At 43.5% G+C, this 11,872-nt stretch overlaps 1 protein-coding gene across 3 annotated transcripts in view; it reads left to right on the top strand.

The window, feature by feature from the left end:
- Nucleotides 1-11,872, top strand: part of USP37 (ubiquitin specific peptidase 37) — a 31,452-nt gene that overhangs the window by 2,305 nt on the left and 17,275 nt on the right. For all 3 annotated transcript variants that reach the window (XM_083153709.1, XM_083153708.1, XM_083153710.1), the window contains exons 2-10: nucleotides 22-214; nucleotides 1,548-1,719; nucleotides 7,439-7,536; nucleotides 8,850-9,022; nucleotides 9,887-9,978; nucleotides 10,383-10,467; nucleotides 10,650-10,811; nucleotides 11,177-11,308; nucleotides 11,398-11,521. In XM_083153709.1, coding sequence (XP_083009835.1) covers nucleotides 59-214; nucleotides 1,548-1,719; nucleotides 7,439-7,536; nucleotides 8,850-9,022; nucleotides 9,887-9,978; nucleotides 10,383-10,467; nucleotides 10,650-10,811; nucleotides 11,177-11,308; nucleotides 11,398-11,521 — 1,194 coding nt within the window. In that variant the 5' untranslated portion in view covers nucleotides 22-58. The remainder of the gene's footprint in view (nucleotides 1-21; nucleotides 215-1,547; nucleotides 1,720-7,438; nucleotides 7,537-8,849; nucleotides 9,023-9,886; nucleotides 9,979-10,382; nucleotides 10,468-10,649; nucleotides 10,812-11,176; nucleotides 11,309-11,397; nucleotides 11,522-11,872) is intronic.

Raw genomic sequence — 11,872 nt, 5'->3', positions numbered from 1 at the left:
GATTCCCCTTTAACATTTTAGGTTCTCTATCGTCTGGGTGAAATCTACCTTTATAGCGATGGCTTCTTTGAGTTTGCGTGGTACAATTCGGATACATTGCCTTAATATGGGAACATCGAAATGGAAGGAGGGCTGCTGTGAAGTTGTTGAAAAGGACAACAAGTTCAGCCTGGTTGTGAATTTCAATGCTGGTGGGGCACCTGCGAAGTTTCAGGTTAGAATTTTTTCTTGTTATAGGATTCACATTTTTGGTCACTGTAAGCTTTTAAAAAAATCCAGTTTTTAGAATACTTGACCTTCTGAATGCATGGATGGTGAATCACTTGGTACAATAAATTGAGATGTAATGGCTCATGTCTGCAGATTTACAGTAGCCTGCACTTCCTGTTGCCAGATTCAGATTTTTTTTTTTTCCTGCGTCCAACTGTCATCTTGCTGCTTTGTGTCATTTTCATTCATATCACAGTTTGTGTTTTTGTTCACCAGGCAGCAGCTGTCATACCCAACCACAATGTTTAATTTATATAAATGCTTGCAACAAAAGATAATTGTAAAAGGTGCACGCAAGGAATTAAAATAGAAATTGAATACCACTTGCAAGAAATTTCAGTGGTACATTGTATAATTTTCTGCCATGTAAACATACTGGCTATAAACCAATGAACAGATGTTCAATTCAGTAAATTTGGGATGAAGCTCCTTGCACTGCAATGTCATTGTAATAACAGTTCTGAAGGGACACACTAGGAAATGTGCATTTTTGAAGAGATCAATATAATCCCCTCTACATGTGTTGGTGATGCAGTGGTTAATACTGTGAGTATCATTGTTAGTGAAAAGTTAATGGCTTTCTCTCAAATGATGGTGGCATTTCTACGGTAGCGTGATGTTTCTATCAGAAAGCTGCCCACATTTTTAAAATAACCTTCATTAGTACTTTCCTTGTGGTGTCTAATTTTCGGTCATATTCTAAGCGATCTGATTAGATCACTTAAAAAATAACCCAAAATTGCAATGTAGCAATGCGCGACCCAATATGTCTCAATCACCCATCTAGATTTATACTTTGTGCAGTATAAATCTAGGCATATCGCCAATGTTCTCACTGGAGAACATTGGCCCTGCTCAGAATGCTGCCACGCATCGCTATGTGGGTAGGTACCATTAGACATGGACCCAAATGTGATGTAACCAATCAGTTTCTTTAAAGAAAACATTGTTTTACCTTAAAACACAAAATTCTGTTTGTAAAAATAGTGGCTACTTCGCTGAATCTTGCTGCTGTTTGCATCTTGCAGGCTTTTACATTTGGACCCTGGTTTCTAAAAGTAAAACTCATTACATTAAGTGGAAGTTTCAAGGCCCAATAACCGCACAGCATAGTAGTGATCTGATATTAAACTTGTGTGGTAAAGGGTCTACCTCTTTAACATTAATTTTAAACTTTGTCATAGAATTACTTTAGTAGTTCTACTATTCAGTGCTACTTTACTGTAGTAGTTAACATGGCTTGGAAGATTAAAAACTTTTTTTTTTCTTTTTTTCAGCTTAATCAGAACATTAAAAATGTTGTACTGAGAATGTCTGGGACAAAGCAGAGTCGGATGTTGCTCACTCTAAAAGATTCTAGTTCTCTTACTATTGATAAGGTACCAAGCAAGGATGCTCAGGAGCTGAAGCATATCCTCGATAATATTCGCCTTGAGAAAAGTCAAGCCGGTAAGTCTGGGGAATTTGTGTACTGGGATGTTTCTGAGACTTGTTTCTACAAGTATGAAAAACTTTTTTAGGTTTACTTTTATTAAGACAGGGCTCAACAAAACCCAGGGGCCAGGTTGCCACGGCGACCAGATTCTGCTTCCTGGCGACCAGATATTTTTTTTGCAGGGAGGGGGGAAGCAGAATCTGGTCAGATCAGCGGCAGCCCGACCCCCGTCTCCTCCTCCTGTCACATCAGCGCCCGCAGTGCCTGACCCCCGCCTCCACCTCCTTTCAGAGCAGTGGCAGTGCGGTGGCTGATCCCCCCGCCTCCCCTTCCTGTCACACTAGCGGCAGCGCACAGTCTCCTCCGCCTGTCACACCAGCTGCCTGCAGTTCCTGACCCCCGCCTCCCCCTCCTTTCAGAGCAGCGGCAGCCGACCCCCGTCTCCCCCTCCTGTCACATCAGCGCCCGCAGTGCCTGACCCCCGCCTCCACCTCCTTTCAGAGCAGTGGCAGCGCAGTGGCTGATCCCCCGCCTACCCCTCCTGTCACACTAGCGGCAGCGCGGCTGGGCAGTCTCCTCCGCCTGTCACACCAGCTGCCTGCAGTTCCTGACCCCCGCCTCCCCCTCCTTTCAGAGCAGCGGCAGCCGATCCCCGCCTCCCCCTCCTGTCACACTAGCGTTGGCAGCACGGCTGTCCGGCAGCTCTGTGTCCGCAGGAACAGGTCGGACAGACTGTTGCTTCTGCAGATGCAGCCTTCAGCACCTTGGTTGCTGAGCAGGAATGTCAGCACAGAAGGGGGCAGCGGAGGTGCAGGGTGTGTTAGTGTAAGATCTGGGCAGGGTACTGCACCCTGCAAAGGAAGCTTAAAGGGAACACTGGGGTGGCTGGTGTGACAGGAGGGGTTAGAAGGATCAGGCACTGGTGAGACAGTTGGGGGAGACTGTGTCCAGCTGCTGCTCTGACAGGAGGAGGAGGCGGGGGTCAGGAATTGCAGGCGGCTGGTGTGACAGAAGGAGGGGACTGTGCCCAGATTAGATCCACAGCAGCAGTGAATCGTTTATAGTTATGCTGTTCTGCCTGCTTCGTGAATGCAGGCAGCGCCTCCCCCTATGAATGTGTAATGAGCGTCTCTCTTCGAATAATGTACCCTGGGGGGGGGGGTAGGGGGTGGAGGCCCGCATTTCCAGACCCCTGCCTCCCCCTCATGTCAGAGCAGTGGCAGTGTGATGCCCGATCCCCTCCTGTCACACCAGAGGCAGCGTGGCCGGGCACAGTCTTCCCCTCCTGTCAGACTAGTGGCTACCTACTTCTCATGCAGGGGCTTAGCCCCTCCACCACCTGACAAAAGTCCCCCATTGGATGCAGGTCTTTCCCCCGGCCCTGCAGCCGCACCTCCACTTGTCCGGGGCACAGTTGAGCCACCGCTTCTTGCTGCTGGACTAATGGGGCTGCATGGCTTCCAGCATGCAACCCCTGGCAAAGAGCATGTTACCCCTGGCATCAAAACCCATAGCAATGAGCATGTAGGTGAGCTCCACTTATGTGTGATAATATGTAAAAACCATTACTGCGTGTGGTATTATGTAATTGACATTCCAGTGTTTGATAGAACATGTAATGGGCACTATGGCACGTGCAAATTTTGGCGGCGGGCACTCTCCCTCTTATTGTTTCATCCTGGCTCCTAGATTTTAAATAAATTTGTCAAGCCCTGTATTAAGAGAATACTTGTGTTGGTCCATTGTTAAGAACATTGTTTAACATTTTGCAAATACTAATGGATGATTTCCACTCTTATGATTGGACAAAAGGTTGTTTGCTTAAATGCATGTTTTGTGTATTTTTTGTTTGTGCAGTTGGATATTTGACTAGCTTTTTAATTAAAATCTAAAAATATGTGGAATTAGCACTTTCTGAGGGAATATTTGTTAACCCTTTGAGTGCCAACATCTCTGAGATGCACAAATATATTCGCTAAAAATGCAAACATCGAAGAGATGTGCACAATATGAGTGCCAACAGCTCTGTTGCTAAAACTAAAATAGGTGGTGGAGTGGTGCACTATCAATAGCAGCCGGCACTGGGATCTGTTGCTAAAGCTGCCAGCGTCGCTCATATTTCTTTAATTCAAATTATATTTTCTTTTTATAGTTCCTATATAAGGTAACATCACTGGTCATTCTGGTGAATAAAAATATTTGCTTGCTAATTTTGTTAAATTCACTTGGCACTCAAAGGGTTAATCACCCCCCCCCCCCCCACACACACACACACTAAAGTGGGAGATCACTGGCTAATCAACGGTTTGTTATGCAAATTAGGGTTGCGTTTAGCTGTGTAAAGCAGCCTACCCCTGACTAAACTAATGGGCGAAGCAAAAAGTCTAGTTAAGTGCTCAAACGGGTCACTTTAAGCTCCTTTCAGCCTGCCGTTCCCATGCCGTACCAGTGGAAATGCAGCCAATTGAATAGCTCCAGTGGGTGCCATCTGCTGGCTGCCAGCAAGGAAACTATTGCATCTCCCTCCCAACTGACTTTATAATTAATGAACTTTGAACAAGCTTAAAATTTCTGAAAACTTTTCTATGAATGTATAAAGTGATGAAAAATCTTTTTTTATATGGTTATAATTTATAAACCCAGTCCTTTTCTAAACTAAATCTTTTTTTAAAAAGAACAGATAAAACAAGTTTTAGCTTTATTCAACAACAATGAAAAACCATTAGGAAGCCATGTTGATATTCACCTGCAGGTTACTGGTTTCAGCTATGCTATTTATAGGTCTGATCTTTTGGGAACATTTTTGGGAAGGCTACTTTTTCTAAGAACATATGTATTTCTCCTGTAGTTTGAATAATGGCCAGACTCCACTGCCATTGGTCGTTTTTATTTTATATAGCTAGTATGGTATGACTATATAATGTGCACTTGGTTAACAGCCGCTGGTTCCAATGACCTCCTTTTGATTGTGCATACACTTTTGTGTAATAATTGACAAATTTTACATTCTGTTTGTCACAAGGTTTGATTCATCAAGTTTTAGGCGCTTTATGAGTATAAAGAGGGATTGCTAAAGTATCCTAATAGTTAAAATAACAGATAAATGGGAGCACTTCCATTTTCACTATGTTCTATGCCTTGGTATCTGGCTGTCCATTTAGGGGGGGTATTCAATGTGCCTCCGCTATTTCCGACTGAGGAAATAGCAGCTGGGCCCTATTCAATGCTCTCTTTAGCGACAGCATTGAAGCGGGATCACGGCAGAATGAGCCTGACTTTAGAAGCTGCCGGGCCCGTTCTGCCGATAACTGCCATGGATTGTCTTGATCCCGGCCGCAGAAAGACAATCCATGGCTGTTTTTGCAGCCAGGCCCCCTATGCAGCGATCGGCAGGTGGGACATTGAATCCCACCTGTCATTCAGCTGTCGGGCTGACTGCAAATGAGCCAGGATCACTGCTGTCGGCAGGTATAGACAGCCGTGATCCTAGATTAGACAAACTCAGGCTAAAGAAACAAACTCAGGCTAAAGAAACAAGCCAATCGGGCGCAAATATTCTAAACTGGCCTTTGGAAATAATAATTATTACTTTAAGACTAATGGCTGCTCCCAAACAACAAATTGGTACTTTTGTTGTCAGAACACTAAAAAGGAAAAATGAAATACGATAAATCGGAGACACCTAGAGAGCGCCACACAATTGGACAAAATGAAATTATTAAAATATTTAATTTTTTAATAAATTCTTATATGGATACAAATATAGAATAAAAGTATACCAATAGTATAGAACTATTTTATAAAAAAAACCTACACATATACATTACTTGGAATTGGTTCTGATTCTGAGAAGTGGTTGTCCAGGTACCCAATGGATCTAGTCTTTGGAGAGCTCTCCTTGTGCAATAAATGCGAGAATCTGTATTTGACCCCTATGCCGGATCGTGCAATATAAGTTAGTGGATAAATGAGAACAATGACTGGTGTAGATTGCTGATCGAAGTAGTAGCCAGTATATGAAGCTGTATTAGCCGGAGATACCTCTAGCTACCCCCCCCCCCCCCAGCCAGAGCCGGCCCTAGGCAAGATTTTGGCTGGTGCCCCCTAGTTCCACCTCTGACCCTGCTCCCCTTTCCCAGCACCATCAACCCTCATCATATCAGTCATCATTCTTGTGCTCCTACCCGCAATATTTTAAATAGAAACAGTGCACACACTTGGTGCGCGGCCCAAACAGGGGTGTGTTCTTGCTGGGAAGGGGCATGGCCACACAATAGTGCCCCCACTTCATATTATGCCACACAGTAGTGCAACTTTATTCACATTATATCATGCGATGGTGTCCCTTATTTACGGTACATCACACAGTAGTACCACTTTATCTTATATACATTACTCCTCACATTATTCACATTATACCCTTAGAAAAAAATCCTGAGAAAACTATTTTCAGCACATCCATGGCCATGATGCAACCTAGCACAAAGCAGTGTGTGCTGGGCAGAGGAGAAGAGCTGCAGCTGCTGCTGTCACTTAAGGGGAGGGGGCCCGGGGCCCCCACTGGGCCCTTCCATCAGACTTTGGCCTGGGTAATTTGTACCCCCTACCCCTTTCTCACGGCACCGCTGACAATACCACACAGTAATGCCCCTTACACATGACACATTATTAATGTCCTTATAAACATAAGGCCCCTACACATTATGCCAACCTTTATTAATGCCCTTCATACACATAATGACACATATAATGCCCCTTACACATGTGTTGCACATTATTAATGCCTGTTACACATGTCGCACGTTATTAATGCATTTATACATGACACACATAATGCTCCTTACACATATGCCGAACACTGTTGCACAACCAACCCACCCACAGACAGCACTCGCACAGCCGCTAACACTGTGACCTCTGCCTCTGCTTGGATACAGATGTTTCCGCATACATCTTGCCTCAATAGTCCATCCAGCTCCTGGCCAGTTCTGCTAACGTTGTGTGCCTTTTTTGCTGAAAATTCATCTTATTTGCATTATGTGACCATGACCCACAAGGAGCTTCCAGTAATTAAAATGATATGCGGCATGCCTATATTCTGTGTGCGACTGTGGCTGTACCTGCATGCTATGTTACAGTGATTTCCATGAATACATTATTTAATATGCAGATACAGCCTCACTCACACACAGAATATAGGCATGCTGCATATCATTTTAATCAGCAGAAGCTGCTGGTGCCCCTAGGCATTTGCCTAGTTTGCCTATGCCTAGGGCCGGCTCTACCGCCAGCGGTCGTCGCCTCTTGACGACCCGCTGATAACGTTGAGCAGGGAGCGAGCCGTTCGCCTTCGGCAGCCAGCTGAGGTTGAAAGATGGAAATTGCCAGAAAGTTGCTGTAGCTGTTAATCGTAAAGACGCACTCACCCAGGTTTACTAGTTCCTTTGATGTTCAGCCTAAATGGATTAGCGTTGTTAATGCACACACGCCTCTGGGGAGACTATCGTCCAGAAACAGCACAGGGGTATACTACGTGGATTCTGTGCCAAAGTAGGAAATGGTAGAAGGTTTGAGGGTCCAACCACAAATCAGTTGCCAATCGAGAAGTACAAAGATTCTGCCCATTGACGCGTTTCTCCGCTATTGCAGTATACAGCGGTTTCTTCAGAAGATTGATTACCCCCCTTAGGGTTTACAGACTTCAAAAAGTTGTAATTTGTTATCTTTTTCCAGTAAAACCAGCACAAGGATCAGCAAGCTTTGGTGGCATATTGGGGAACAGAAGTACGCAGATGGAAACCATTCGACCCTTGGCTATCAACCGAAACCAAGTATGCAACTTATTTTGTTTCAAATACTAAATTTGCAAACAACTGTACTCCCACTATTTCAAGGTCCCATCATAATTCAGGCTTTTGAGCTCCCCACATAGCGTCCACATGTACTAGACACATGCACTATGAAGTAGTCATTACAGATGAGAACTGTAAAGTGTTTTAAGTCACATAGCCAACAGGTGCTGTCCTTGAGAGCAGGTAGCAACTTAGACAGGACTGGGGGTGGGGGCAGTTGTTGCTTTTTGTTGTGCTTGGCGTAGAGGAAGGGAGCTGATGGGGCAGGGAGGGGGGGTTGAAGGGGCATAAAGCATTTGAGGTAGAATAAGGGAAGATAGAATTTGGGAAAAGGGAAGGCTGTGCTGAAGGTATGGAGGGTTAAAGGTAGATAGCTGCTTTTGCAGTACCCAGTTAGTAGGAAGGTGATTTGGGACTTGCAGTACTATGGACCGTGCTAGTAGTAGTGAGCAGTAAGGGTTGATGGATTTGATTTATAGGTACAAGCCGTTCTGGGTGTAGGGAGGGGGTTAATGGAAGATAGCTGCTGATGCAATACTGGTCTACAAGGAGGAAGTTAAGTTCAAGCAGTGCTGTGGGGTATAGGTTTATGGCAGTCTGGGCATTATTCAAACAAGGACGGGTTTAGGTTAGGGGAAGGCCATACTGAGCACAATAGTTACCTCCTTCCTCCTGGGCGCTCCAAACTGGGTCACCACAAAGGCAGCATCTATGATGCGGCTATCTGTCTCTAGCCTGACAAGCTGCAGCTCCAGCAGTAGCATTAGTTCCTCAGCATCTAGGTGTAGAGCTTCAGCTCCCTCCTGGCCAGGTATGGCCACTTCCTCAGCTTCATTTGTGCAGAGAACTGGCTGAAGGAGGTGGGGTGCAAGATGCTGGAGGGACTAGCACCACCATCATGTGGCCATTAAAACAGCTGGGCTTGCCACAGAATGCATCTGACTCGCTGCATTTGTGGCAAACCTCTCAGTTTAAGGGGATCCTCACCATCCTCCTGCGGCGAGGATTTCTCCCTTACATTGAATACGGCAAGGATGGCTTGTTTTCTGCGAGGAAAATCCATCCTCTTTGTACAAACCCAATCACCAGCCTTCATTAAGCACCCCCTTGTATCCATTGGAATTAACTAGTTGGTCATGCTGAATGAGAGGGATACAGCTGATCTCCACAATTAAGATTGCAGAAAAGCATATGTAAAATGCCAGAAATATAGATGACATTTAGTATCTTTCTGTATTGTGCTGTGGAATAGTTCTTAGTGAACTTGCTGTATTGCACCTTTATGTTTTAAGACTCCTACCAAGAGAGTAAGCTTTGATGGTAAAGATGAAACACCAGTGAAAAAGCAGATAAACAGCAATGGAAGAGCTCAAGTCAAAACCTCACCAAGCAGTGTGACCCCAATTCGTAGTGGTAATTCACCAACAACCTCTACTCCACACAGGACTGGCTTGATGGAAACCAGGTAATGACGTTGCACACCAGAACTGCTGATTAATTTTATGAAGCCATCTAGCCTCCATACATAATGTGGCACAGCGCATTCTACCAGCTGCCGTGTCACTTGGGCAGTGCCATGCGTCTTTAACTTGAAAATGTCATTCACATTGTTATGTGAATAAGACGCACAAGCAGTATCGGTACTTATGTATTATCTGGGCTCCCATGTTAAATGCACCCCATTTTTTCATACCCCTTCTATCCAACTACGCATGGAGTTGATTTTTATATAGTGTGGCGAGCGCAGCGAGCCACCGTGCCCGAAGCGTGGTGAGCGCAGCGAGCCCCGCGAGGGGACGCGGTCTCATAAGAAAAACGGGAGCCCAGATATTACATAAGTACCGCAGTATCCTATAAGCTATGGTAATTTACGTCAAACAATTTGACAACTGGGCTATCCAATTAGCAAACCAAATTAAGAGCCCTTTTTTCCCATTTTCACAAAAAAAAACATAGGTCTGTCTTCGCAGATCCTCTGTAATTTTGCAGAATAATGCAATTTTTCAGCTAAAAACAGGGCCCTACTGGGATACCATGAACAACCTATCTGTAATAAAGACCTTTAGGAAAAGACCCATTTTCAAGCAAAAATGCATGAAAGACACTCTCCGCTAGTAAATGCCCTTGCAACTAGGCAAGACTAGAAGGGCAATTTAATGATGAGGGTGGAAACCACTAAACCAGAATAGCTGTTTATTCTGGAGAAGTGTTACATTTTGAAACCACCACTTGATTACTTTCTATATGGGTGAAACCTTTTTTTGGAGTATGCGTGTATTGTGTAAAAATATATATACTTTTTTATCTTTTTCCTCATCCGTTTCATTAGCAACAAGGCATTGACAGACCCTGCCCGCAAATTTCTAACTAGTAGCCGCAAAAAACAGCAGAACCTGAAGCAAGTGGAAGAGAACCGCCAAGGTACTGTGTTCCGCTAAAATAACTAATTATGCTTAGTTAGGTATATTTGAGGTCTTAAAAAAAAAAAAAAAAAGTTAGTGTGTGAGTAGGTTAGAATGTCAGATTAATATGTTCAAGATTCTTATTCCTCATTTATGGTTTATAACGTAAAGTAGTTGATTCACTTCAATGCCTCTTTCCATTAGGCTTCCCCCAAAATGTTTTGTGGGTTCTTCATTGTTGCACAGCAAAACCGGTGTAGTCCTTAATTTTTCTATGTGGATATAGACAATTAGTTAAATTATACAGTTCATTCCACTGTGACAGACTGTCTCAAAAATGACTATTTGTGATTTCTATTAAATCATAGCACGGTTTCTTTCTAGATGTATATTGACTTATTGTTTCCTTAATTGGTCATTTAGGTCTAATGCCATTGCAGTCATCATCCTTTTACAGTACGAGGTTCACTCCAAAAGAATATGCTGTGGGAAATTCCTATGCAGAGAGGTATAATATCTCAATTTACCTTTTATAGTGTGGGGTGTTTATTAACTTACTTTACTCTTCTCTGCTGTTGTTTTTTTGTGCTAAGTTTTTAAATGCTCCCATTTGGAATAGAACATTTACTTGATCTCTAGAGCAGTAATAAGAAAGTGTACAAGACTAGAACTTATTAATTATCTTTACAGGACCCCAGGAACTACTCAGTCCCCATCTGCAAAGAGAAGCTTAGTCCTTCCTTCTCAAGCTGGTCCTCTCTCTGTGAAAAAACTAAAACCGAATCAGGACTATACTGGATGGAACAAGCAAAGGGCTTTTTCAACACACCCTCAGCCACAACAGCTGCAGGGGTGGGTAACACTGTTCCTTTTGTAGAGGGGCTTTACCTGTAGCAGGCCAGTAATGGGGTAGTTTTTCTCTGTCCTGTAAAATTGTACCCTCAATTCATGTATTCAAATGGAAAATTGCAGAAGTGATCTCCATTAAGGGCTACACTATCTTTTTAGAAGTGGAGATGTTGTCCATAGCAACCATTTAGATTCTGCTTATTTGCCACCTAAAAGATCGCATCATATTAGTTGCTATGAGCAACATCTCCATTTAAAAAAAAAAAAAAAACCCTAAACATTTTCGTGAATATACCCTTAATTGTCAGTGCCAGTTTGTCTCTAGACTTGTGTGCATTGTTTAAATGTATTTTGTTCACTCTCTGCAGTTTCTCCAACTTGGGAAATACCTGCTACATGAATGCTATATTGCAGTCCCTGTTTTCTCTGCAGCCTTTTGCCAATGATTTGCTTAAACAAGGCATTCCATACAGGAGAATTCCACTGAATGCATTACTCAGGTACAAAGCCCAGGCATATGATATCGAACATGTTCTGCTGAACATCATTTTTTTGTTTCACTTGAAATGACTGTTGCCTTGTGTTGTAGACGCTTTGCCTTTCTTCTGGCAAAGAAGGATGTGTGCAGCCCAGAGATGAAGAAGGATTTGCTTAAGAAAGTGAAGAGTGCCATCTCGGCAACAGCAGAACGGTTTTCAGGTTACATGCAAAATGTATGCATCCTTTGCATATGTCTATTGTGGGGAAACTAGAACCTGAGTAACTTGTAGATTATTGCTGTTTGGGTAGGGAGGGAATGACGGGCACTTTATCTAGCAGATAATCCAGTGAATGAAGTGTTTGTAATTTTAATGTTTACTATCTCTTTAATTAAAGCTGGATTATATAACTGAGCACAGACATGTTGTGCATAGCTGCCGTGTCTGTAGCTTAAGGGTACACAACAGTTGACACCAGACGCTATAAAACTACACCTCCCAGCATGCTATTTTCTCAAACTGCGGCTTCTATTCTGATGTGTGGTTCCAGAGCATCTGGAGTTGAATGTGTTGTTTGTACCATCT

The sequence above is a fragment of the Crinia signifera genome, chromosome 7, assembly GCF_055691185.1.
Source record: "Crinia signifera chromosome 7, ASM5569118v1, whole genome shotgun sequence".
Classification (NCBI taxonomy): domain Eukaryota; kingdom Metazoa; phylum Chordata; class Amphibia; order Anura; family Myobatrachidae; genus Crinia; species Crinia signifera.
Note: the sequence above shows the minus strand (reverse complement) of the source record. Positions and strands in the feature narration are given on the sequence as shown.